This window comes from Drosophila melanogaster, chromosome 3L (assembly GCF_000001215.4).
Source record: "Drosophila melanogaster chromosome 3L".
Classification (NCBI taxonomy): Eukaryota; Metazoa; Arthropoda; class Insecta; order Diptera; family Drosophilidae; genus Drosophila; species Drosophila melanogaster.
Genome location: NT_037436.4, coordinates 21,745,359 through 21,771,321, shown reverse-complemented (window position 1 = coordinate 21,771,321; position 25,963 = coordinate 21,745,359). Strand labels below are relative to the sequence as shown.

At 42.5% G+C, this 25,963-nt stretch overlaps 3 protein-coding genes and 1 long non-coding RNA gene across 7 annotated transcripts, besides 3 other annotated features; 1 reads left to right on the top strand and 3 right to left on the bottom strand.

Moving 5' to 3' along the window:
• On the bottom strand, positions 1 to 1,507 carry CG7370 (uncharacterized protein). The gene is made up of 2 exons (NM_141106.2): positions 1,264 to 1,507; positions 1 to 1,166 (listed from the first exon to the last, which is right to left on the bottom strand). The coding sequence occupies exon 2, from the start codon at positions 1,122 to 1,124 to the stop codon at positions 900 to 902; it is 225 nt and encodes a 74-aa protein (NP_649363.1). The 5' UTR covers positions 1,125 to 1,166; positions 1,264 to 1,507; the 3' UTR covers positions 1 to 899.
• Syn1 (Syntrophin-like 1) lies at positions 788 to 25,963 on the top strand. 4 transcript variants are annotated; one of them, NM_168937.3, is made up of 8 exons: positions 788 to 876; positions 10,057 to 10,364; positions 10,810 to 11,291; positions 23,121 to 23,330; positions 23,522 to 23,814; positions 24,025 to 24,219; positions 24,285 to 24,653; positions 24,706 to 25,963. In NM_168937.3, exons 2-8 carry the CDS (start codon positions 10,123 to 10,125, stop codon positions 24,787 to 24,789), a joined length of 1,875 nt encoding a protein of 624 aa, NP_730686.3. In that variant the 5' UTR covers positions 788 to 876; positions 10,057 to 10,122; the 3' UTR covers positions 24,790 to 25,963. The 4 variants fall into 4 exon arrangements, with proteins under 4 accessions (NP_730686.3, NP_524205.2, NP_001262191.1 ...); NM_079481.2 differs by having other exon boundaries at positions 10,807 to 11,291; positions 23,522 to 23,820; NM_001275262.1 differs by having other exon boundaries at positions 788 to 1,404; positions 10,807 to 11,291.
• Positions 2,470 to 2,580: a mobile genetic element.
• Positions 3,407 to 4,093, bottom strand: lncRNA:CR45957 (long non-coding RNA:CR45957). The gene has a single exon (NR_133297.1). It is a non-coding gene; the product is annotated as a long non-coding RNA:CR45957 (long non-coding RNA).
• On the bottom strand, positions 13,276 to 14,165 carry CG14564 (uncharacterized protein; the record flags this gene model as incomplete). The annotated part of the gene is made up of 1 exon (NM_141104.2): positions 13,276 to 14,165. The coding sequence occupies one exon, from the start codon at positions 14,163 to 14,165 to the stop codon at positions 13,341 to 13,343; it is 825 nt and encodes a 274-aa protein (NP_649361.1). The 3' UTR covers positions 13,276 to 13,340.
• Positions 16,852 to 21,938: a mobile genetic element.
• Positions 17,158 to 21,879: a mobile genetic element.

Here is a 25,963-nt window from a genome sequence, read left to right as displayed (position 1 = left end):
CGGTGTCAAAGTATTTATTTTGGTCTGGGATTTATTAAAGCGGACTAATTATTTTGATTTGGATTATATTTATCATTAGTGTCGACATAAACTATTGAATATGTTTAATAAAGAAACCCTATTCTACTCTTAGATCTCCACAATCTCAACTGCTTGCGAGGCGAAACGATGGCTTTCCACACCAGCGAAATAACTTAAAATATATAAAATAATATACATATATATTAATAATATCTGCTTACTGCAAAACGAATCTATGGACGTTGCGCATCTTATTTGTCGTGCGATTGTCGAGCGATATCTCAAACATCGATTAGATATCGATAAGGAAAACCCTAATCGCTTTTAAAACGCAAGAGTCCTAGCTTTATAGCCCCCTATGAATAGCTAACGCAGACATAAGAGAACGTTTTATCAGGTACCCGTTACTCAGCAGCAAGTGGGTTTGCAAGGGAGAAATTAAAAATATTTTTTGGCAACATGATCGAAGCTAGAAAAATAATAACATCGAAACATTACAAGATTTCTATAGGTTTTTCAGCACTTGGAATTAGAATATTCAATTTTGATAAAATGTGTTTCTATATGTTATAAAAAAATATTAATATTATTAACAAGCTTTGTGTCTGCAACATCATTGCAACTTTGTCTCAGCAAGAATTTGTCGCAGCAACAAAAGAGAGTAAGCTGCTAAACATTGCTTATCCGCCCCTTATATTTTGTTAGAGAGGGAGCTTTTCATGAGAGCCGAGTCTATTTAAGCTCTTGCAAACATTTATTTCTTTTTATACTGAATCTTACCCGCGTTGCTATTGGTTCCCTCTGCGAATATTTGAAAAATACAGCGGAAGTGGTCTATATCGGATACATTGCGGGGTAAAACAACACGCATATCTTATTTAAAATAAAAGTGCGTTTTCGTACGTTTTTTTGCTTCGCGACTTACCAACGCCAACGAATTCAGCTTCCCGCTTTTCTAACGGCTTTTTACGGGCGCCGCCGTCGCCGCCAAACAAACAATAATAATGAAAAGCGCCAGACAAAAAGCAAAGAACAAATTGGCCGACCAGTATTGTAGTAAGGCATTTGTTAATGTTAAGTGTTGACTTGGGCCAACGTCGCATCGCGTAAATGTTTGCATGTCAATTGACCAGGTTTTCTGGACTCTGAAAAAAGGGTAGCCGCCGCGTAGTGTAATAAAATCAAAAAATAAAAAAAAAAATAAATAAAATAATAATAAAAAATAATAAAAGCAAAAAATACCTAATACACACGCACGCACTGGATCACGGGAGCGCCACAGTGTGTGTCAGTGAGTGTAGGTGTGTGTTTACGCGCAGGCGCCAATTCGAGTTTCTGAGCATTAATTGCTTTTCGCAAAGTACTTCGCAATACGATCGAATGGTAGGTGTTTACTGGTTTGCTTCGCTATTTTCATTTTTCGGAGTATTTTTGTGGATTTTCTTGGATATGTTTTATTGTCAACAAAGAGTGTGCACCCACGCATCGATGGCTTATACCGCGCTCCTCCCCCAAAACACCACCCGCACATTTACTACGCGCGCTTTGCCGGAAAGCTCCGTCCCTGCGACGGCGTAAGCTTTTTCTTTCATTCAAGTCGCCGCTGCTGCATTCGTTGCCGTTATGCTGCGTGAAAGTTAATTCCGTTTACTATCGGCATTCATCATCATCGCCACCCACCTACTCAAACCACCCATACTCCGCACTTTTTGCCGGCTTTTTGTGCTAAGCATTTAAGCGGTAATTGACATGCATTTGCCGATATGTGTTGACAGATAACCACTGCTATCATTTGTTGTTGCCATTTGCTCTCTTCCTTTCCCTTTAAAAGTGTGGGTGTGTGCGGTTCCGAGGGGTGGAGATTACTATTACGAAGAGAGCATGCAGCAAAGCCCAATTTTCATTATCTTGAGTTTAAAGTGTTGCTATCGCGGGCTGAAAGAATTAGACCCTGAAATTTCATTTGCATACTGTGTTTGGGTTCTAAATTGATATAATTTATGCCATTTTGGAGTACAATATTTGTCTTTAGGGTTTTCGCGTAAAATGTGCTTACTGCACTCATAAGACCCATTATAATAAAACCACTAAGTGAAACTTGAAAAATCGTACTTCATCATTATGGAAAAGAATCAAAAAGAATGCAAAGACACTTATTCTAGCGTCTTTGGCATATGTACATACATATGTAGATAAAGATATAAGGTGACGGACCTTCTTATAAATGAATTACCAAGTCATAAGGAAGTTGTGATTTAATTTCATGTCCAAGTAGTGTAGTAGGAAGAAAAATATAACAATAAATAACAAATATATTGTTCGTTGAAAGGAACGAAGTAAAGGCTATACTACTACAAAATTACTAGAAATTCAATTTAATATTTTAAATATTTATGACGAAAATGCTCCATATTAAAATTGACGCCAAACAAACAAATGTAAACAAAATTTATTTTTTTTTTTGGTGTAGCCTTTTATTTATTATTTTATTGTCCTAGTGGACAATAATTAAATTTTATGGAGGGAAACATTATCGTAAGGGGAGTACTTGGGTAGGGGACAAAATTTCGCGCACTTTTTTTCTAAAGCAAGCTAAAAGTAACAGCTGATAACTGACAGAAGAAAGAATGCCATTACAGAGCCACAAGCCGTTGAAAAAATTTGCCAACGCCGACTATATCAAAAATCCTCAATTACTTTTTGGGCAACCCAATAATATTTTAAGAATTGTAAAAGCTAAACATTTCTACTAAATTGACCTCTTTTGTTCGCTTTTAAAATCGAAATATGCTTTTATGGGGCTAACAAATTGGACTAGAAATAAATTCTCTGAAATCCCGTAAGCATATGTGAAGTCTTAGCTTAAGATAGAAGCGGCACGCTTTCCAGGATCACTTTCATATTCAGCGTAGGAACTACGTTTTTAGAAAAGTGTAATCCGCTTTTTGGCTTAACATTCTCCTGCTTTCTCTAACATTAAAGAAACCAAATTTCGCCAACTTAATCAGAGCGACGTGCAATTACGTGCATTAGAGCATTTCCACTTGGGCCATCAGCCCCCGACTCCACAAATCCCCCTTCACCATCTTGTTGGCTGCTTAGTTCCCTTCTTGGCCGGGTTCTTATTCCATTTGTTTCCGTTACCTACTGTCATTCCTTGCGCCTTTCAACAGCTCACCGAAGCGACTGAGAGGCGACGGCATCGTCGGGAAATATCGCACTTAAAATGCTCTTAATGAAGCTGCATCACATTTTGCATTTTGTAAAAAGGAACACTGAGAAAAGAAACTTATAGGATTACATTGGATATTGGCTAGACCCTTTAATATTTACTACTAGTTTTAGTGAAATACCAATAAAAGATAAAAGGTACTAACAAGGTACACATTTACATATTAGCCTTTAATTAAACAACATGTTAACTTTGACAGTATTTGCTTTTTCTGCGGGATTAAACTGATTTAAATAAAATTTGTACCTACTCTATTCAATTACATTTTTTCTACTTCAGTTTACTGTACTTTTTATATGCCATTTTCACAATAAGGTACAAATTTGCCCCTGTGCTGGCTGTGAATGGAGTGGATTTATTTGTCGGAAGGGTTCAGTGCATTGCCATTTCTTCTTTTGAACGTGAGGAGATCCACTTGCATTCAACAGACAAATGAGTGAAAATTATGCCAAGACACTGGCAATTAATAAGTAAAGAACGTTGCCGGTAAGCCGCCGCATTTTCTTTCCCCCCTCATTTGCCACTCGACGTTTGTCTCTGGCCACCTGCTGTTAGCCGCCATTTCAGTGATTACAGATACTCCGCACACCTTGTAGCACAGTCCCATCCCCAACCACCCACTTCACCAGCGATCTCCTTCAATCCGAACGTCTCATTTACATGCTCGCATTGGGAGTGTTGAGTGGTTGCCTACGGCCGTACATAATAATCCCCTGGTCGCTCTGCACTGCACGAAATCAGTTGGTTGTATTTCAAACGTGCAATCCTGTCGAATTGCCGCTGGGGATCGGGTTGGTATCTTGATTTGTTTTTAATGAGTTCTCATCGCTAGCTGGGATTGATAAAATATTTGGTTGTTGTTTGCTCAGTAAAATTTCCATACAAATGAATCTTGGTACGTACGTGTCCAAACCTTAAATTAAACTCACATTCTTTTCCTAATAAATGCTATCTTATTATCGTTTGCTTATCATTTTAATCATAGATGTTTTGTAATATACGTAACAACTGCTCGGTTCAGTTATTATATAATCAATTAAGTTTTAGATAGAGCTTTTCTCAATTTGTACTCAGAACTATCCGTTTTACTAGTCAATCCCCAATTACGTCTAGTTAATCGCAATTGCTATTGGTTCGGACCACTACAGAAGGTCACCTAATATAAATGAGCAGACATGAATTGGTTCTGGGATTGAAATTGGCCAAACACCAGAGCTGTGGCCAGAAAACCATCGCTCCCCAAAAGTCTATGCACACGCAACCACCACACTATGGGAAATTTGACCACTTTTTCTGGCCAAATTTAATAGCTCGAGAACGGAGAACGATATTAAGATACATACATATCTTTTATGATACCGAAAATTGTGGGCGTAGCACAGCCCCTTATATTTTTTTTACCTTGTAACTCCAGAACGGATAAATTTAATTTTTTTTTTTTTTACATTGGGTCCATATCTTTTATAATACCAAAAATTGTGGGCGTGACACAGCTAATATCTTTATTGTGGCGCCGTTTATATTTATTTCTGATATGCAGAACTAAACATTGGTGTGTTATGAATGCATGCATTTAATATTATCTTAATCGGCCGACTTTCATAAAATAGGTTTTGTCCAAAAAAGGGGTAAATTTCCACATAGTGCACCCTACCGCAAACACACACACAAACAAAATCCCGCACTCTACAATCGATATAAACGCATTTTCATAATTAATCAATGCTGAATAATTTGTCAGACGAAGTCGGGTTATGTTGTGGCGCTGAGTGTGGGGAAGTGGGGAAGGCTAGCCAGTGTGGGCGGTGCTGTATGTGCTAATAAGCAAATCTCGGAGGTTTGTTTTGGCTTTTATCGGTCGCAGTGGCGGCTTTGCGGTAAACACATGAAAAAACTTTCTATCCGAATCCCACACACATGAGTGGCAAACTGACAGCATGAGGCCAGGTCAACTGTGAATGCCGCGTTCACACTGGGACACAAAATGGCGGTAGTAAGGGACTATAAATAGATGTGGATTTGGGGATTAGAGAAAACCATTCCATTTATTCTTGGCTGAGTTATACATATGTTCAAGGCTGGTAAGCTAATTATTGTTCTGGAAATGTCACTTTACTTGCGAATAAAATCATACATTTAGATTGTGAATTTGGGCTATTTAATAAACAGCTGGTTGATATATAAATATTTAATTGTATAATTTTGGTATACAGACAAACTATTTTGTAATAATATTAAATAGTTTTCATCTGTGATCCAACGTGTTATGAAATTAAAACAAATGTGTTACATACTATATTCGAATATAGATAGTGGTTGTGCACAAAATATTGAATCAGATCATGAGGCATGTTAAAGTTTAGGTTTATTGGTATCTTATATTACGTAGAACCCAATACAGCTCCATACATGATTACCAAACTAAATATACTGTATTAGCTGGTGTCAACGCAACGCTCCTAAGGTTTTTTTGTACTATCAGTTCAGTTCTCAAATTATAAAAATTACAAAAACTAACACAACAAATGTCTAGAAACTAAATGACAAAACCAACAGTGCAACCGGCTTTTTGGTCCACAGTTCAAGTGTGTGTATGCGGCATGTTCTGGGCATTATGTGTATTTAAAGATCATTAGTGCGCAATTTATATGTAGATATTCCGAGTATACGTCCGTAAATGCGTATCGATTTCCACCAGTTGAGCGGTCTGAGAGCTTAATGCCAGCACAACGTGTGGCGGCATTGTTAAGAATGATTAAGAGGATTTGATGGCATCAGCGGCTTGGAGGTAAAAAAGGTTGAGGGGCGGCAGGCTGCCGAGGCTGGGGAGGTCAAAAGGTCGGAAGGAAAGTGCGCTAGGGCGGTGTCAAGGCCAAGACTTGTGTTCCCCATGTGGGTTTTACCTTAATCGAAGCTAAGCCAAATGTGTGGCCACATGGCGGAAAAGGGAGAGCGGTGGGAACGGCGATGAATTGGCTTAAATGACGTTAAACAACCATTAGAAAAGTCCTTCGTTCGGCTGTGCACCATCCAGCAATTATATTTACATAATATTTTGTAAAAGTGAACTGTTTCTTGTATCAAATATCTAGTTCGATTATTCCCAGAAGCTTATGGCACCTACTGAACTAATAAGGGTAAAATGTCATCGTTTTAAGTAAGGATTTACTTTCGAAATTTTAATGTTTTTAATTAATGAAATGCTACAGTACAGTTACGAAGCACTTTTCAGTCCGTTGGACACAATAGTTTGAAATTGATTTTTCCATTAACATTAAACGATTTTCTTTTGGGGGCTTTTCTCCCCCCATTTTCCCAGGAGCACCGAAGTATGCAATAAAAAATCGCTCCGCATTTTAAACGACCATTCAGCATGGCCTTTCTTTTCCCACCGTCCATCCGCAATATATCGTTGTCAATTTGGCCGATAACGATCAAGATTCCATTAAACGTATAGGAGACCTTTCCGCCATCAACCGGCGCAAAATTTTTGCATACATTTTCCATTTAATCGCAGGAACCTGAATGGTTCGGATAAAAAGAATTTAATGCAGGGTCGCGGCGGGAAAGGATGCGGATTAAATTAATGTGGGGAAACAATGTGAGGGCGCCGGTTGTTTCCACTCGCTCTAATGAAGCAACGCTTGCACACCGACACGCATACACCCACATACATGCACAGGGACATATACACACACACGTCTGAAAAGCGGAGCAAATAGCAAAAATTCCATGCAGCTTCTGCGGCGCGAAAAAGAAGCCAGAGTCGGCCATAAATATTTTTCGAAATAAATTCTCGTTTACAAATTATGATTTTATGACTTTTTGATGGCCCTGCCACAGAACCCATACTTACACAATTCCCGCTTACACTCACACACACTTATGCGGGGTAATATATTTCCGCTCGAGAGAAGGAGTGGTGCGGCCGAGGTCGATTCGAAGGAAAAACGCGTTACGTATTTATGGCAATTCCGCATTGGGCTGCTGCCGCTACTGCTTTATGTATCGATACAAAGGACCTCCATTTTCGCCCATCACCAAGTTTGCATTAAAAAAAATTGGCACAAAAAACAAAGCGAACAAATCGGACAAAAAAGCCAACGCTTGAAGCGGCGCCAAAAAAAGGTATTACACGAAAGCGCGAAAAAAATTCTGTTCGAGTTGAATGCAACTTGCATGTGTATGTGCCTGTGTAGAATGTATATGGTTGTGCATGGGTTGCAGCAGCTGCTGCCACTTCCCAGCATTTGTGCTCAATTTTTTGGACGATTTTCGCGCTGCCTACTTTTGGGCGCATAATTTATGACCGCCCGGCATTAAATTAGCCAAAGCGCAGCATGAAAAAGCGACGTCAGGCGCTTATTAGGCGATGACATGGGCTGGGGCTTAAGGGAGTTGAGGACTTGGAGGAGGTCCGATTGCCGGGGTGTTCCGGCAAAAAGGGCGTGACACACATCCTTACAAACAGTCCAATCTCCTTTGGCCAAGCCAGCGGGTCACATGTTTTCGTTCTACAGACGGGGTACTTTGCTAATGCTCTCACTGCCGACGTTTTTTCGTAAATTATAAAATATTTATTTTAAATTTAAATAGCTTGCAGTATGCAAATACGTTGAGAACAATGGAAATTGCAAGAATTGTTATTCTATTTGCTTAAAACCCAAACCTATACGCTTTACAGCAATTTATGGACTTGGAAAAAAAGTATCGAAATCGCGGTCATATTTTAGGAAACTTTTTTAATTTGATTATTATTTTATGTATTTATTGTGTTTTGGGACAATTTCTTTTTATGCTCTTTTAGAGGATATCTGTATTTTAGACAGTTGTATTTATATATCAGTATTTATGATCATTACATAATAAAGTTGTGTCCTTCTGTCCGTTTGTTCACAAACTTGTATCCAGTCTATCTGCATAAAAGGTTCTTTTAGCTAAAATGAAAATAAATAGAAAATTCTAGTTTCTGACCTTAGAGTGTTCATATTAGATGTATACCACTTTTTTAATATATTATTACTTCAGCCGAGGCCATGTATCCCCGTTAATTGTTGGTTTTGAATACAATGTATAAATGTTTGAATCATTTAATAATTCTAGTTAAGAAATGATTTATTCGAATCTCAGAAAATAATAAATTTGCATAAAATTTTAAAACCTCATAATATACAGTCGCCTTAGTTATTAATAATCGAAGTAAATATAGTACTATACATAAATGTTATTCGATAATTATACAAAAGTCGGGAAGGCATTTAAAATTTTATTCTCAGTTTTTTTTGCGGTCGCAGCTATAGCTCGGGCATAACTTTTGGAAATTGAGATTGAATTCTTTGGGCATTCGATGATAACGTACTGAGAAACGCATGGTTTAACCCCATTTAATTTTCACTATCACTACCTTACCAGTCCCAGAAGACAGGCCTCTTGCGTCCTTACAAGGATATATTCATGAACGAATAGAGTTTGCTTGGGTCTGTTTACTTACAATTATGAGCGTGTTGATGACAACGTTGCCAGCGCCCTCGTCCTTCGTCTCAAGCAGTCACACACTTGGAAGGTTTTTTATGAATTTCGCCAAGTCTTCGAAGGGGCCTTGGGCTGCGGCATTGCAATAATAATTACAAATGTTGCACAATAAATTGCAAAGTAAACAGACTTGGTGACAGCAGCACATTCGAAGAGAAGCAGCAGCAGCAGCAGCAGAGCAGGGGCAAAATTACTTCCTGCTGAATCGTAGCGGAAATGTACATACAAATGGCACCAACACAGGCGCAATCACAATCACAGAAACAGGATGTGTCTGACTGGAGCAGTCCTTTTCCGGTTGAGAGCGTGAGCACGAAATCGAAGTGGATGCTGGCTTCGCACTCCTCTCCCTGCATACTGGGGAATCCCCCTGCGTGTCACGATGGCATCTCTGGTAGGACTCCTGCTCCTCGGAGACTGGCAACTTGTCAAATAGAAAATCATAGAAAAAAGTCCCGCGGCGGCGACAAGATGCGTAATTGCAGAACTCCGAGCGGGAAACTGTTGCACTGCGGCCGCCAAAGATGTGAAAGGATGTGGCCGAATGTCGAAGGATGTGTGCCCCAAATGGTACGGGTTTTTGCATTCCCGCCCTCGTTTCGCCACCTCCACCCCTATAACACTCCTATCTTCTGCACTTGTCGGAGAATGCAATAAATCCTGGACTGGCAAAACAATGACAAATGTCCTCTCTTCCGCTACGCATTTCTGCCTCCGTGTGTGTTATCCGCATGCCGGACATTTAATTTGATATCCGCTTATCGCAAGCCATTCCCCTCAGCCTCTGTCATCTGCATGTCTAACTGAAGATCCCATGGAGTTTTGATTTTATCTTAGTGGATCACTGACTGGGACGGCAGTAATGTGTATTTCTCTAATGACACAAATTCAACTGGTCTATTTCCATTACATACGTTTAATGACCACAGTAAAAATTGAATCGCTTATCTTCGCAATTAGTGTTATTTGACTGAGCATCCGTTCAACTGTCGCAATGTTAATTATGGCCAAATACCAATAAATTTTGCTAAGCCTATATTTTATCAGACACTGCAAATTAATAAATTTCATTTGCAGCAAGAAAGCGTTTTATTGCTGAGTCATTTTAAATTTGTGTCTGCAATTAATTGGAATGCCAGAAATTGCGGATTTATTATTATGGGTCAAATGAAAATTATCAACTATTTTTCCCAAACAAAAAATAAACTTATCCATTTTAAAGTCGCATGCAAAGTTTTAGCAATGAACATAATATTTTCTTATCCTTTCAGACCTTTTCGGCGACTGCCATGTAGAATCACATAACAACAAAGTGCATTTAAAGTCAGAAAGGAATCATGGTGGAATCCTCGAGTCTGGGGAGGACCCCGCCGGCGGCCCAGCAGCCCATTCCGCAGCAGCACTCCCCTTCGCCATCAGGACTGCGATGCGGCAACATGGAGACGCGTGTTCGCGGCGCCTGGTACCGCGTCCTGGTCACGCTGGAAACGGACTTCCTGGCCGTCAGCCTGGACGAGTCCTGTGAGGCGGCGCAGCCATCGAACGATGGACAGTCTACTACCTTAAATGGAACCTTGGGGTAAGTTGCGGTCTATTAGGATCAAAAAATCATGGAGCACGATTATTTCAAAAACATGTTTTTTAGGTTTTTAAGGTTATTGCTATTGCTTTCAGGACAAAAGGTTTTCATTTAACTTAAAAAATTCCTCGACTACCCGTCATTTAACCAAAAGGAGTGCGTAGGAAATGCAGATATGCAATTAGGAAACTATTATCGAGTACCTGCTTTCGTCTTTAGAAACATTCTAATATTTATGTTTGAGCTGCCAGCACTTCTGTTTCTTATAAAAGATGTTGTAATAGTTGTGGCCACGCAGTAGATTGTAGGTCAATATAATAATATTCAACAAAATGAATTATATCCTTAAGACTGACAAAGTTATTGGTGACTGCCTATTAACCATTACATACAATACCAATCTGCGATAAGCCTAAGATGCAATTATTATTTTTTCCCACAGAAGCAATCACAGTGGCGGAGGAGGCGGTGGCGCAGGCGGTGGTGGCACAGGTGGAGGTGGCCAGAACGGCACCCTGCCCAATTCCGCGTCGCTGCAGGGCATGAATATCCAGGATACAGAGCTAGACGGCTCCGCTAGCAACGACAATGGGGACCGCGATCCTTGCCTGAACAACAACAACAATGCTGGCGACGGTGGCGGAATGGATATGTGCGACGTACCTGACCATGTGGCCAACCAGAAGCGGCATGTGCGGATCATCAAGTCGGACAACAACGGCCTGGGTATCTCCATCAAGGGCGGCCGGGAGAACCGCATGCCCATCCTCATCTCGAAGATCTTCCGGGGCATGGCCGCCGACCAGGCCAAGGGACTCTACGTCGGCGACGCCATCCTGACCGTCAACGGAGAGGAGTTACGTGACGCCACCCACGACGAGGCGGTGAGGGCCCTCAAGCGGTCCGGTCGAGTGGTAGATCTGGAAGGTGGGTACACAACGATGATACATTTGTTACTCCCCTACCAAAATGTCAAATTGTTATTTGCGTAAAACATTTCGCGCACACGAATCCGGAAAATGGGAAAGGTGGAGTGCCGAAAAAGGGGAAAGCTTAAAAAACGCGAGTCAAACTAAGAAGTAAACTATGAGTGCCATTGCAAACAGTTGGGCACAGTGGGATAGATTGGCACATAGAGCTTTTCTTTATAGTTACTAGGAAAAATTATGGCATATGGAACTGTTAAATATTCCATGGATTTTATTCCATTCCACTCCATGTTATTGATATAAATCCTTGTTTAGCACAGGCTTAATCGCTATTCCCAACTACGGACTAGATCCAACTCAAAATGCAGATCCCCCTCAGTGACAATAAATTTGAAGTATGCTTTGTCTGCTGCTTGTTTTTGTGATAAATTACGTCTTTAATTTTTCTCTCCCCCATTTTCAAACCAGCACAGATAATCTTTTACAAACTTGTTCAACCGTGATTAATTGACCGACAGTGGGGATTCTTTTTTGTCCCGTTGTTGTGGCACCCGTCCCATGGTGGTGAACCGAGCTGGAAAGGCGGAACAGAGGGTTTTAGTGCAAATACATACGTGGGATTACTCAGCAAAACATGCGAGTCACTGCCGTAGCCACTGCGACTGCTATTGCCACTGTTGCAGCTGGGTCCTGTTGTAAATCCCCCAGCATCCAGCTCCTCTTTTGCCACGAATCCCCATTTTCCCACCACTCCACTCTTGTTGACTGTTAGCTGTTGACTGCCGCTAGTTGCGCTGGTTTGTTGGCTGGCTGGATGGCTGGTTGGTTGGTTCGTTGCCTGGTTTGTTTGCCCCGGCTTGGCAATGAGTAATGAGAAAAGTTTTCTTTCCATTTGATCAAATGGCCCAAAAATACATAGCCGCTCCTTGTGGGCGGTACACCAACGCCCATTGGCGTCGAATGGCAAAAAGCGAGAACGATTCTCGTTGAGCAAGGTTGGCATGATGGGATGCAGGGATGGTGGGATCCTTGCAAGCTACGCACTACATTCTCAACTGTCTCAGTAGCTGACACGCAGGAGCTAGCAGACATAAATATAGCAAGGGTTTATGGGAAAAACCAACTTTGACGCTCGTTTAATTTACAAAATCCTTTAGGTGGTTATTGAAAGCCCTTTTTAACGATTAAATGCAAAGATACAATTAAAAATTAACGTTTCAATAGGAATTACAAACTAGTCGGTAATTGGCTCTCCTCTCCCTGTTAACTGCAAGAACACATCCACTTGACACTCTAAAAAGCGATACACGAGTCCCAGGCCTGATCTAATAACAAGCCAAGTACACAATCACACCAGCATCATCATCGTAATCATGAAAATGGTCAGGCGAAGTTGGAGCATCGTTTCCTGTTCATCTCCATTGAATTGTGTTTTGCTGCGATCCGCTCGACTCCTGGTTCATAACACAATAAACAATAGTAAGCATCAATTAGGCGATGCATGGGTGGGATGTCCTTGCGCACACACATACACACGCAGTGCACCGCAAAGCGGCAATCCCAGACACACCCACTTGTGCATCCCGTGGGCGTGACCCAATCACATGCCAAACCATTTGGCATAAACAACGCAATGAGCCGTGCACCAGAATTGTGCTGAAACAACTTCCTCTTCGAAATGATGGGGAAAAGGATGTAGTCGGTGCAGGAGTTGGAGTTCCAGTAGGAGTTGTACTGCGGAAGACCTTTGACTCAGCCAATTCTATTTCTTGGCATACACATTTCCTGGGCAGATGCCACAGTTAAACAGTCGCTTTAATTAGTTTATACGAGAAATCCTTTAAAAAATCTATAGAATTTCCATGAAATTTCCATGGGAAACTTAAGGATCTATTTTGATATTTAAAACTTTTAAGTAAGATATTTCATAATTTCTTAGGTAACGACTGGTAAAATAAGTAAAAAATAACTGCAGAAATATTCCGTAGAAACAAGTACGTATATTTTCGTTCAAATATTCCACACACGTGGACAAGCAAGTAAAGCCCTAAATCCGCCTGAGTCGTTCGCTCCTCAGGCGCTGGCGTGGTTGCTCCACGGCAAGGATGAGGCGACCAAACTGTGTTCCCCTGGCGCCCAAGGGCAGGAGGATCAGGCGACCACTAGAGAGCTCGTTGGTCAGCGCCTCCTCCGCCGCCGCCTCCTCTTCAACCAGCTCAACTTGCGACTCCTCCAGATCCAACTCGTTCTCGGTCTCGCTCAGCTCAGGCACACCGTAGGTGGCGGCGGGTGGTCCATAGGCTCCAGCCGGGGTGACAGCCTTGACCGCCGCCTCGGGCTCATCGTCCTCCGACTCCGCTTGGCCCAGGGCAGGGACATCAGCAACAGGCTGCTCGCCATCAGCAGCAACAGTGACATCGGCGGCAAAGTCCTCGACGGCATCCAGGGAGGGGGGCTGAAAGTCGCGGGCTGGCTCCTGGGCCACCACCACTACGGTGTCCGGCACGAGGGGATCCTGCTCTTCAGGGGCTCCGTAGGTATTGGCAGGCGTGCGGATGGACAATTCCAAATCCGCTACCGTTCCCGCTTCCGGCTGCTGCTGCTCGGTGGTGCTAAGTGGCTCGGTATTCTCCAGGGTTTCCACTTCGCTGGCAGACGTGGTACTGGTGGTGGTCAGTGGTTCCGTCTCGATCTTGGGTTGAACTTCACCGGGCAGATTAAAGGGAACCCTGGGGCGGAAGCCAGCAGCCGGATAGGGTGTGGATGAGTACTCCACCTGGCGTTGACTCTTCGCCCGACGCTGTGGCATGGCGGAAACGGCGGAGAGGGCCAAGAGGCACACGGCCAGAATCAGGATGGGTTGGCTCTTCATGTTGATTGGTGGACGAGTGCTAACTGTTTGTGCCCGGCTGCTGTGGGTGCCTCCTATTTATGCGGGGAGTGCCACCGATGCTCCCATCAGAATTCAGTAACGGTCGCAAGGTCGCCATCGCCGGGGGTTATGATAACTCACTCGCTCCCAGATGCATAGTACGAATGCGAATTTGTGGAACAACTGACAAACTGGCGATATTCGCGCATTTAAAAACGTATCGTGGCCCATCAAAGCAGCCATCAAGCTCAATGTTAATGTCGCTTTAATATCAACAGCCGACCTGCCCCATCCCGCGTAACTTCAGTTCCATCTCGGGCTGAGCCCTCCAAGACTCACGTCATCGTCTCCAACGTGCCTCGCATGCCGCGCAGCCCAGAGCTCAAGTATGTATGTATCTGTCCCAGAGTCTGACTCGCATTTAATTTTGGCCAGCACATGTCCATGCTGAGCTGCTGGTGATCCATTTCGCCGCCTCTTCGCGCCCAAAGTATATTACAGCCAGCCAATTTCAGCGGCAAAACTATTCTCGCTAAAATTCGGAAAATCTTCAAAGCTCTTGTACTGTGGAAATTTAATTTGATTTAATTTTAAATTTTAAATTATGCGGTAATTAAAATGAATTAAATTTTTTCTGACCAAAATAAACAATATATTTCCGAAAATGTACACGTCACATTTGTTATAAATGTATTTATTTTGTACTATTATCTAGAAACAATTGTTTCTTAATCAATTTTAAAGCTCACTTACAGACAGTAAACAACAATGGGTACCTTTTTTTTAAGCTGATTTGCATTTACATAATCACTTGTTTGTAGACCCACATCCCCTCGATAAACCAATCCAATCAATTAGCCAATTTACCCCGCTCCATTTCTGTGCCCAGAAATTTGCCTTCGCCACTCGTTTTGCTATTGAGTGCGCATTTTGATTTTCGGCTTTCGGTTTGCGGTCGTTTTCATAATTTCGACGGAGTGGAGTGCTCATTAAATTAAAGTGGCTCAGATCTATAGGCACGCAGAGTGGCGCAAATGTAATCACATTTCTAAAGCCCTTGGCCATAAAGGGGTGGCGACAAACTCAGCAGCTCAGAACTGCCCCGCCCCCTTTCCGCCCACCGACTTCGGGACAGCTCCTGATTCGAACTTCAATTTACAAGTTGGCCAAGTTGTTTGCCAAGCTCCGCTGGCCGCACAACTTTGGCCCGGAGGATTTGCGCACAGGCAGTCTTATTGTAATTTAAATAAGGCGCGGAACGGGCGGATGGTGGGGGGGATCTGCAACTGGGAACCTGGAACTGGATTCCAGCTCCGACTGCCAAATGTCAGCGAGAGATTCCGGAGAATCCGACGGAGGAGGCGACGACAGTTGGCTTTGCTCGCCTTCGCCTCCCAGAAGTCCATTAGCAATGGTTTTTACAGCTTGGCACACATTTGCGGACTCACCAACGAAACCCCCAAACCCAAACCCACCAGTTCCACCTCCACCTCCACCGAAGTGCCCCCTACTTAACCAACCTGCCCACTTCTTCGCCAGGAACGCGTGAGATTTTACTCGCAAAAGTTTTGTGCAAAGTTTGTTTTAACGCACGATTTGCCGAATTCCGAATGCCGCCTGCTGTTGATATCATATTCCGACCGGCCACGCCCACTATACGGCCGCCTCTTTGATTTATGCTTTTGGGTGGCAGCTCTGCCGGATTTTCCGGATTTCCTTTTGTCGGCAAAGGTGTAAAAAAGTTTTTTGGCCTGGCTGTGAATTAAGTGGGCGAAAAGCAAGAGAGCAGTGTTAAATGAATGCGTTTTGTGTGATATTATTATAGTTTGGATGATCAAGAAAAGCTGTACATAAGTTAATGCAAGGAGCTTAGTAATATATATCATAAAAAGGACAATTTATACTAACCAAAGAGATGAAAATGGCTAAAAACTTACAAACAACATCGGGGTTAAATTACAACTTATATTTTTGGCTATAAAATAATATATTTCATTTATGCTAAGAGACAGAAAGTGGCAGTGCAATAGATAAAAACTACGAAATTTTTTAAAACAAGCTTATTCTGTAATTTTTGGCAACTTTTAGCCGATAATGCAATTCAAAATAAACAGACAGGCCCTTGAAAATAATAGTAAACTTTGCAAAAAGCTAGCACGGATTAAATAAACACCTCCATTAGGTAAACATATTTCCTGGGTATTTTCATGAGTTTTTCGTTTGCATTAAAAGCATCCCAAAAATTCGTTTACTCACCATTTCTAGTCATATAGACTTAACCCACATGCTAGCAGCACTTCGCAAATCCTTGACTTTAATCTTTAGTGGATTGTTAGCAAAACCCTATTTATTTGAAAAATGTGAGCGAAAATATTCATACTTAAGCAGCTAACAATTGTGGCCTGCGGCGGTTTTCAGCCAACTTTTCCATAACTCGTTTGTTTTTCTAGCAACACAGCACACACACCCACACACACTCTCAACTTTATTTACACTTAAATGCAAAAATTTGCACAACTTATTACCGCTGTTATTGTTGTTTTTGCTGTTGCATCTAAACTTTTGCCGCTGGCAGTTAGGTTTTCGTTTGTCGTTTTTGGCTTAGTTTGCTCTGCAGTCCACTTTAAAAAATCCCGCCCGACCATCCGAAACTCCCCTTTTTCCGCAAAAGCTTCATCACACTTTGCCCCAACAGCCTAGCAAGGAAGCTAGGAACTGCAGCTGTGGTCAATGCTGACCCTCGGACTAGAGTCAAAAGAAGACTCAAGCGACACCACCCTCATGACCTCCCTAACCTGGTTTTGACCTAGAAAGTCTTAGTTTTAAAATTCATTAGAATAATCAAATAAATAATAATTACTATGTTATATCAACTATTATAATTCTCCCTATCATTTTTAGGATTAAAAATCTGTTAGTCTTAAGTAACCAAGACACATTGTAAAATAAAATAATTTAAGCAGATCAAATTAAGTTGCCGCATGGGTAACAGTTTTTTTTTTTTTTTTTTTAATTTTTTATTATTTATTGAATCTTCCCTTTGTGTTAAGAGACTAACAATAAGTGTTCAAATCTTAATCTAACTTAATTAACTTTCACTTAGTGATAGTTTTTTTTTTTCATTAATGCCCTAATAAGTTTATTGCTGGGCTGGGAGGTCGTTGCGGTGCAGCCGGCTTTGACTGCATACTCGGATTAGTTTTCTTGCGAGGGGATTTGTATGGGTGGTCAGCTTTTCGTTATACTTCGTTTTTTTCTCAGCTATTACTTCGATTACTAATTTGATTTTTAGGTCTCTGTGTATGTTTTCGTTTCGAAGGTACCACGGCGCTCCAGTGATAATTCTCAGAATTCTTGACTGTGCTCGCTGAATAATGTCTATGTTACTTCTGGATGCGTTGCCCCACAGCTCGGAGCCATAAGTCCAGATAGGTTTTAAGACGGAGTTGTATAGAAGAGCTTTGAACTCCAGACTAAGTGGAGAGCGAGCATTTATGAGCCAGTGGAGGTTCCTTGCTTTAAGTTTAAGATGTTTCGATTTGGCTTCTATATGTTTGCGCCAAGTGAGCCGCCTGTCCAGATGAACTCCCAGATATGTTACCTCGTCGGCTTGTGGAATGCATATGTTATTCAAGACCAGTGGTGGGCATGTTTGTTTGTTTAAGGTAAAGGTAACCTGCTTGCATTTTTGAACATTTATTGAAATTCTCCAGTCGGCAAGCCATCGTTCTACAGATGTTAAGTGTCGGGATAGGAGTGCCGTGGCTTTTATTGGGCATTTCGAGCGACTGAGTATCGCGGTATCATCAGCGAACGTGGAGGTTGTTAGATTGTAGTCTATGGGGAAATCCGCCGTATACAGGGTGTATAAGATTGGACCCAGTACACTGCCTTGCGGCACTCCAGCTTCGATTGCGCAATCGCGTGAAGTGCTTGTATCGCATCTTATTGCAAACACTCTGTTATATAGGTATGACTTCAGTAGCTTATGTGTGTTTTGGGGCAACAGCTTGATTATTTTAAACAAAAGTCCATCGAGCCACACTCTGTCAAATGCCTGCGCGACGTCTAGAAAAATGGCTGTGCAGTATTCTCGATGTTCAAAAGCAGTACGAATTTCTGACGTGATTCGGTTGACCTGTTCGATGGTTCCATGTTTTTCTCTAAAGCCAAATTGATGTGTTGGAAGTGTGTTGTTTATTCTAAGATGAGGGCTAATCCGAAGGAGTAGCATTTTTTCAAACAGCTTTGAAAGACATGTTAGTAAGCTTATCGGTCTATATGATGATGGCTGCGTTTTATCTTTTCCTGGCTTTGGAATCATTACTATGGTCGACTTTTTCCATTTTTGAGGGAAGTATCCAAGCTTGGCGATTGCGTTGAACAACAGGCAGATGTGAAGAATAGCACACTTTGGGAGTTCAATGAGCATTCTTGGAGTTATTAGGTCGTAGCCAGGCGATTTTCTTGGGTTCAGTTGCTCTTTGATAACCTTTGCTAGTTCACATGGTCGGAATTCAAAGGGTTCTTGAGGATCTAGATTGGCTGCTATTAAAGGAGGGAGAATAAATGTGTTGGTAGAGGGATTTGGTCGGAATACATTTTGTAAATGGTCAGCGAAAGCACTGGCTCTTTCTTCATCACTTCGAAACCAGGTGCCAGAGGGACTTCGGAGTGGCATAATTGGCGCTATTGGAGTCTTTAGGTTTCTGTGAGCTCTCCAAAGAGGGTACTTAGTGCTGGTGGGAGAGAGTTGCTCGATATATGAACGTTGGCTGTTTTTTTCCTCTTGTTTGAGAGCATTGGTAAGCCTGCGTGTGGCTATCTTAAGCATGTGCTTAGTAATTGGTGATCTATTAGACTGCCAATCCCTTCGTAGGCGTCGTTTATCTAATACCAGCCGCTCGATTTCGCGATTAGTTTTGATGTAGTTTGGTTTTGCATACGTCACTGGCGGGGTTGAAGCCTTTGCAGCCGAAACTAAAATGTTTTCGAGAGTTTCCGTTGACTTGTCTATATCCTCCTTTGTAGATAATGCCGTCGTTAGTTCTATGTGTGAACAGACATACTTTTGATACCTTGGCCAGTTTGTTCTAAAATTTGTGAGTCTATACGGTGGGTCGACGATGTGGGGGCGAGTTAGCATATTTAGAAAAACAGGTGAGTGATCTGATGATAAATCTGCTAGTGCTTCGGCGGTGACCATGTTGCGGGGGACATGTTTAGTAATTGCAAAATCGATCAGGTCTGGGATTTTTCTTGGGTCTGCTGGCCAGTATGTAGGCTTACCCGGGGATACATAGTCTAGCTTGTTTTCTGGCTTCGTAAGCGCATTGTACAATTGCTTACCCTTTGGCGACACAAGTCGAGATCCCCAATGGGTGTGCTTGGCGTTATAGTCACCCGCTGCGATGAACCTGTCACCTAGTGTGTTAAAGAATTCCATGAATTGATCCTCAGAGATTGGAAAGCGCGGTGGGCAGTAGACTGCGGCTAGAGTCGTTGAACCATTGTTGAGTTGTAAGGCTATGGACGTAGATTGTAAGTAGTTTTTGTCAAAATTGTTTAAGTGGTGGTGTTTTATGCGATTTCTGATGAGTATTCCAGTGCCTCCATGAGCTTTACCATCTGGATGATTTGTACCATAGAACAAGTATCCTGGTATATGAAAATTGTTTTTATTTGTGAGGTGCGTTTCTGATAGTAGCATTACGTCGATGTTTTTTTCGTAAATGAACTGTGTGAGCTCTTGTGTATGCCGTGAAACGCCATTTGCGTTCCACAGAGATATCCGTAGGGAAGCCATTATGGGGATTTTGAAGATACAAGAAGTTGAATCAGGATATTTTGGTTTTTCATGAGCTCTTGCAAAGTATTTTGCATGAACGTCATGAAGTCTTTCATGCTTTGCTGTAGGGATAGCATCATAGCTTCGATGCCACTTTGTTGTGTTTGTTGGATGTTTGTCGGTGTATGTTCGGAATGAGCAGTTCTTGTCGGTGGGGCGGGCACTTCTAGTCCGGATTTTAGGGCGCTAGCGAAAGAAATTGTTGGAGTAGTGCTTGGGACAGTTAGGGGTGGTTGAAAAATCGGTTGCGGAGAGTAGAAATTGACTTTGTTGTATGTATGTGCTGTGGCAATACGTTTGTTTAGGCGGCTCTTCAATTCTTTGTACACCACACAGCCTCTGTAGTTTGCAGTATGTTTTTCCCCGCAGTTACTGCATTTCTTCACAGACTTATCGTCCTTGTTTTTGGGGCAGTTTGCGGTAGTATGAGGTTCGCTACAGACAACACATACGGACTTAAGGGTGCAGTATGCCTTGGTGTGGCCGTATTCTTGGCAATTAGTACATTGAACTGGATTGATACGTTTGTGCGGCTCCTCCACGGTGATCCTCCGATGTAGCAAGTACTGTAAATTGTATATTGGGTGCACTTCGTTTTTCTTTAGTGCCTGGAGCTCTGGTTCGAGTTCTATTTTGAATAGTGGCTGCGGAACTTTGTCTTTGTTTAAAATATTAATAGCTGTCTTTGCAGAAAAGTTTTTGGCCTTCAGAGCCTCAATTATCTCAGCTGGTGTCACTGTTGCTTCAATGCCCTTAAGTACTACCTGTAGCCCTTTGCAACTTTTTAATTGGTATGTGTAGTAGTTTTTACCAGCATCATTTAGGTATTTAGTCACTATACGGTGGTCTGCTTCTGTTTGGATCTGTAGTTTTATTTCATGAATATTTCCTTTTTTAAGTGGGATAATGTGGAACTTGCTGTCACCAATCAAAGCAACGAGTTTATTTACAAGTGCATTTGTACTTTGTTCTCGTATGAAAATTGGTGGAGGCCTGGTCTTTTTTGGTTCCCCTACCGTTTTTTCGTTGGGTTGTTCGGTCGCAGAATCAGCCAAGATAGCATATCGGTTTGAATTATTTACTGCAGAGTTTTCATTGCCGTTGTTGGTTCGATTGATTTTGGGTTGATTACCTGCCTTATTGTTTTGAGGGCTGAGCTTTCTCTTGATTTGGATGTAGCGATCCATGCCAGTCTGCACAGTCGAAATCGACTTCTGCTTTTGTTTTGATTCTTCTTTACGTGCATTATTGTTGTTGCAAACGGTCAGTGCTGCTGAATTATTTACAGCTGGCACAGCGATAATTAGTTGGGCCGCTGACGAAGTTGATGTTGTGGCAGTTGCCAGTGAGGTCACTGCACTCGTTATTGCAGTGTTACAGTTACCCGGGACGGTCGTTTGGCGCTGCGAGAGGAGCGGGGTAGGAGAGGCGGTCTCTTCGCTCCACGACTTGTGAGCCGAAGCAGGCAGAGAGGGAGAGCAAGAACGCGGTCTGTCGTTCGCTGAGGGCAAAAGTTTCGAGTTAGTTGAAGGTGAGGGTGCTCGATCACCGATTTGCGGTGAGACGAAAGAAAAGTATGCATTGTTGCGTTGTAAAGAGAGCCGGCGCTCGTCTTGTTCACATTGTCGCTGAGAACGTATGTCGTTTTGATTCATTGTTCTAAGTCCACATATAACAATTACCAGAACAATATGGAATAATTATTTATTTTAGTAAATAATTACTATAGTCAATAATTGTTAGTTGTGCAAACTGCACTTTACACTTTGTGTTTAACTTTCACTATACTGTTGTAGTTTTTAGAACTTGCTATTCGTAGCTTGAAAGAAACACGTCTCCACCCGAAGACTGTGGAATGCCGAACGTGGGTAACAGTGCGTTGATCAAATAATAAAAACATCATCGTAATCGTAAAAAAAAAAAAAAAAAAAAAAATCACACTTTGCGCCTGCCGCTATGCAACATTTTTTTATATATTTTATTTCTCCGCTTGTTTGCCCGTTTGTTTGCCGTCGGTCGCATATTTGTGAGTGCAAATGTTTGCAGAGCTGCAGAAAGGCGCAGGAGTTGGGCACTCGGAGTTCCACCTTTCAGAGCACGTAAATGCCGAGCAATTAGCAGGTGGGTGGCCACTGGCCAGGCCCCCTGCCATAGAGCATTACCCATCCGCCGTGTGGCCGTCTGCTCTAATTAGTCGAGCTAAACACACGAATTGAGTCGGACGAACCGCCGCCAACCGGTTGCAACCGTCGGCCGATGGCATTAAGTGTGAAAATTGAATTTCCAAATCACTCGAACGGCAACCGAGGACTACAACAACAAAAACAACGCCAAAACAGGAACAGCAACGACAACGGCAACAGCAAACGGAAATTGTGCAAATGTTGTGGGCGGAATCCTGAGCATATCAAGTGGGACGGGATATGGCATGGAACTTTTCAAGCTAGATATGCGACTCGGAGTGGGGAGACTTGGAAAATGCCCCCTGCCATCACCGCCATAGCACCTGGCATCGTCAGCACCATTTGCATAGTAGTTGCACAGTGGTCTACTCTCTAATGAATACAGCAGAATACAGTAGAACACATCCCATTGTAATTCTTAATTATTTACGAACTTTCAAAATATAGCAAGGTATGAAGTTTAAAACTTCCTGCTTCTACTAAAATCAAATCGTCGTTGGTATCCACTCCTCATTGATTATTTTATTAAGAATATATGACAATGTTGCTTGTAGTTTGTAAGAAACTCGAGGTAAACATAAGTTAAGTACTAAACCATAAAGCTGTGCCCACTGTTCTCAAGGGTTTGACTCTAGCCGGGGGGGGACTTTGGGTGTGTAAATCGAATAAAAATGGAGCGGAAACCCTAATGAATTTATGCCGCAGCGTTTGCCAAGACTTCCGCAGCAACAACAGCAACAGCAGAACCAGCGAAGAAGGCTCTAACTGCGGCTGATTGAATGCTGTTAGTGCATTTGCGAGTGTTTTGCTGATGACACTGTGCCCCCCACCAAACATCCCGTCCTGCATCCATATTCATGCGATAACGTTTGATTTGCACTGATGGTTATGTCCCCGGTTGGTTTTCTCCTCTGTACTTTGCAGTTAAATTCCTGCGCGAAGTGACGCCCTACTTTCGGAAGGCAAGCATCATCTCGGAAGTGGGTTGGGAGCTCCAGCGGGCCTTCCTCTGTCCGCTGGGACCAGGCGTACCCACGTCGCCGCCCGCCCCCAAGACGACACCCCGGGCGGATACGCGATACATCCCGCTGCAGCTGACGCATCTGGCCAGGAATCTCAAATACATCGACCCGGGTAATTAGAGATATGTTAGAGATTTTAGCTGCTGTCGAAATTTATTTATGAAATGTACAGCATGCTATAATATTCAAGTGCACAAAATTGCAGAACAAAGGGATCATAAATTTTAAGATATGAAACCCTGATAGGTTTTATTGAATATCCATTAGTACTCGAAGCTAATCATACATCTTTCTCCGCGTTAGAAAACCGGTGCTTCGAGTTGCATTCGCCCGACGGAGTGCACTCCTGCATCCTGCGGGCAGCGGACTCGGCGGAGGCCCTCGTCTGGTTCAATGCCCTCCACTCGGCGATGGGCACCAGCACGCAGCGCGCTTTGGCCGAGGCCAATCGGGCGCTTACCAACCTCATCGGCGAACTGAAGCACATTGGATGGCTGAGCAAGCGGATGAGCGGCGGAGGAAGTTCTGGTAGCGCCGGGGGCGGAGCGGCTAGCGGAGGCAGCGGCACCTCGAACAGCGTTGTAGCCGGCGAGTTGGTAAGTGTAAGTTGACCCAACATCCCGATAGGAGTAACTTATTTACTTACATAGGCTTATGTTTAAAAATAAACACATTGCATGATAAGAAAAATTTGCTATCTCGCTTTCTAACCACCATACACAGTAATAAGTTAATCTAAAACATATGCTCTACCCAAGTATTTGAAAAGCAACTATTTCTAAGGTGTAACTTTCTTCGATCAACAGCCCAGCGGTCGTTCCAGTTCCGAGAGCTCCGATGAGAGTGACAAGTGGCTGCCCATATTCGTGGCGGTTACGGAGCGTGAGTTCCGGATATACGAGAGTGCTCCCTGGTCGGTGGAGGCCTGGAGTCGGCCCCTGGAAATCTACGCCCTGGCCACAACGCGCCTGGCAGGAGCCGGCAACAATTCCTCCCTGAACGTGAGTTCATAACTGACATCGAAACAACGCAAATATTATACTCGTTGCCATTGAATCGGTTGCAGGGCCAGCAGACCACAGTGTTCTGCGTACGATGCGGCACCGCCCGCGGAGTGCTCGTCTATTGGCTTCGCTCAGAGACGCACCGGGACATGGCCGCCTGGGCCAGGTCTCTCGTCCAGGGCTCCCACCAGGCGGTCAACTACCAGAGGGAGTTCTCCTTCCGCTGCCTGTTCCAGGGCCGGCAGTGTCAATTGGTTGTGCACATAAACCGAGGCTTCTTTCTGTACGACTGCGGTGGATTCGCTCCAACCACTCCGACGGTAGCCACCGCCAAGACGCAGTTGTGGCAGTTCGCCTTCGACAAGCTGAAGGGTTCCGCCGATGACGGCGCCAGGATGTTGTATCTGGACTTTGGCGAGGATGGAGAGATTGTGAGTGCGTCCGAAAAGTGGGACACTTTAGTTAATCGTGATCTAATTGCAGGAACTGGACATGGAGTGTTGTCCCAAGCCGGTTGTCTTCGTCGTGCACAATTGCCTGTCGGCCAAAGTTCACAATATCGCCTAGGACGAGGTTGAATTGGAAAGGTAGTCTGATAACTGTTGATGTTTTGGGTGTAATGGATGTGAATTTGCACTAGGTACAACGCTACTGTGCATATTGTTGAAACACAATATTTAGTTATTAGATTGTTTATCGAAAAAGTATTATTACTTAGTTTATGGTTTCAGAGTTTGTTCTTTTAGACAATTAACATATCTGGAGACATTTATAAATCGCAATAATTGTTACCTGTCAATTAATCCAGAATTAAACCAAATTTTTGCAATAGGCGATACATTTTGCAAACCTCATTTGTAGATCAGCCTAAAAGACGATCGCAAAATATTATGATTCTGTTCAAATTGAAGCTTCTGTTTTGCCTAAAATATTAACATTTACAATAGTAAACCCTACCAAAATTACGACTTAGTTAACTTAGCAAAGAAAGTATTAGATAGTGGTAGATGAGTGAGCCTTTCGCGCTTCCTGGTGGGTTGGGAAATGGAATGAATTAGTTGGATAGGAATAGTTGGAAGACGAATGCAGAAAAAGAAAAGTAGATTTTTGGAAAATAAAAAACACGAAGCACAAACCTAAATCCAAAAACCGAAAGTAAAGACAAGTAAGACAAAACAAACAACTTTATGTAACTTGTAAGTAGACGTAAACTCATTTTATACGTGTGTCATTTACACAGGCTACCTTCTAAAGTGAAATCGAAAAACGAAATCTAATTCTACGAACTCCACAACATTTGCATAAACGTTGAACAATAATTATCGTAATTGTACTTAACTAATTGTATCTTGAATCTTGTATCTAAACGAAGTACACATATCTCGAGGCCCCGTCATTGGCGTCGATATCGAGCGTTGATTAGGCTCCCAACTAAACTAAACTAAATATAAAATCAGATAGTTACCTAAAAGATGCGAGTATATCCAGGCCATTTCGCAATTTTTCCCCACTCTTCATGTACAAGCCATCGATCATATGCAATTATTATACATTTATATCTACATATAACACGACACATACTCATTTTATGAAATTAGAAATTTCGTTATAGACACAAAAACACAAAAGAAGAACAACAAAAGTAATGACAGAAGTCAATAAGTATAAGACGTACAATATTTTTAACGTAAGTAGTGTTGAATCTTCTATAATAAACTTATATATAAATACTATCAACTAT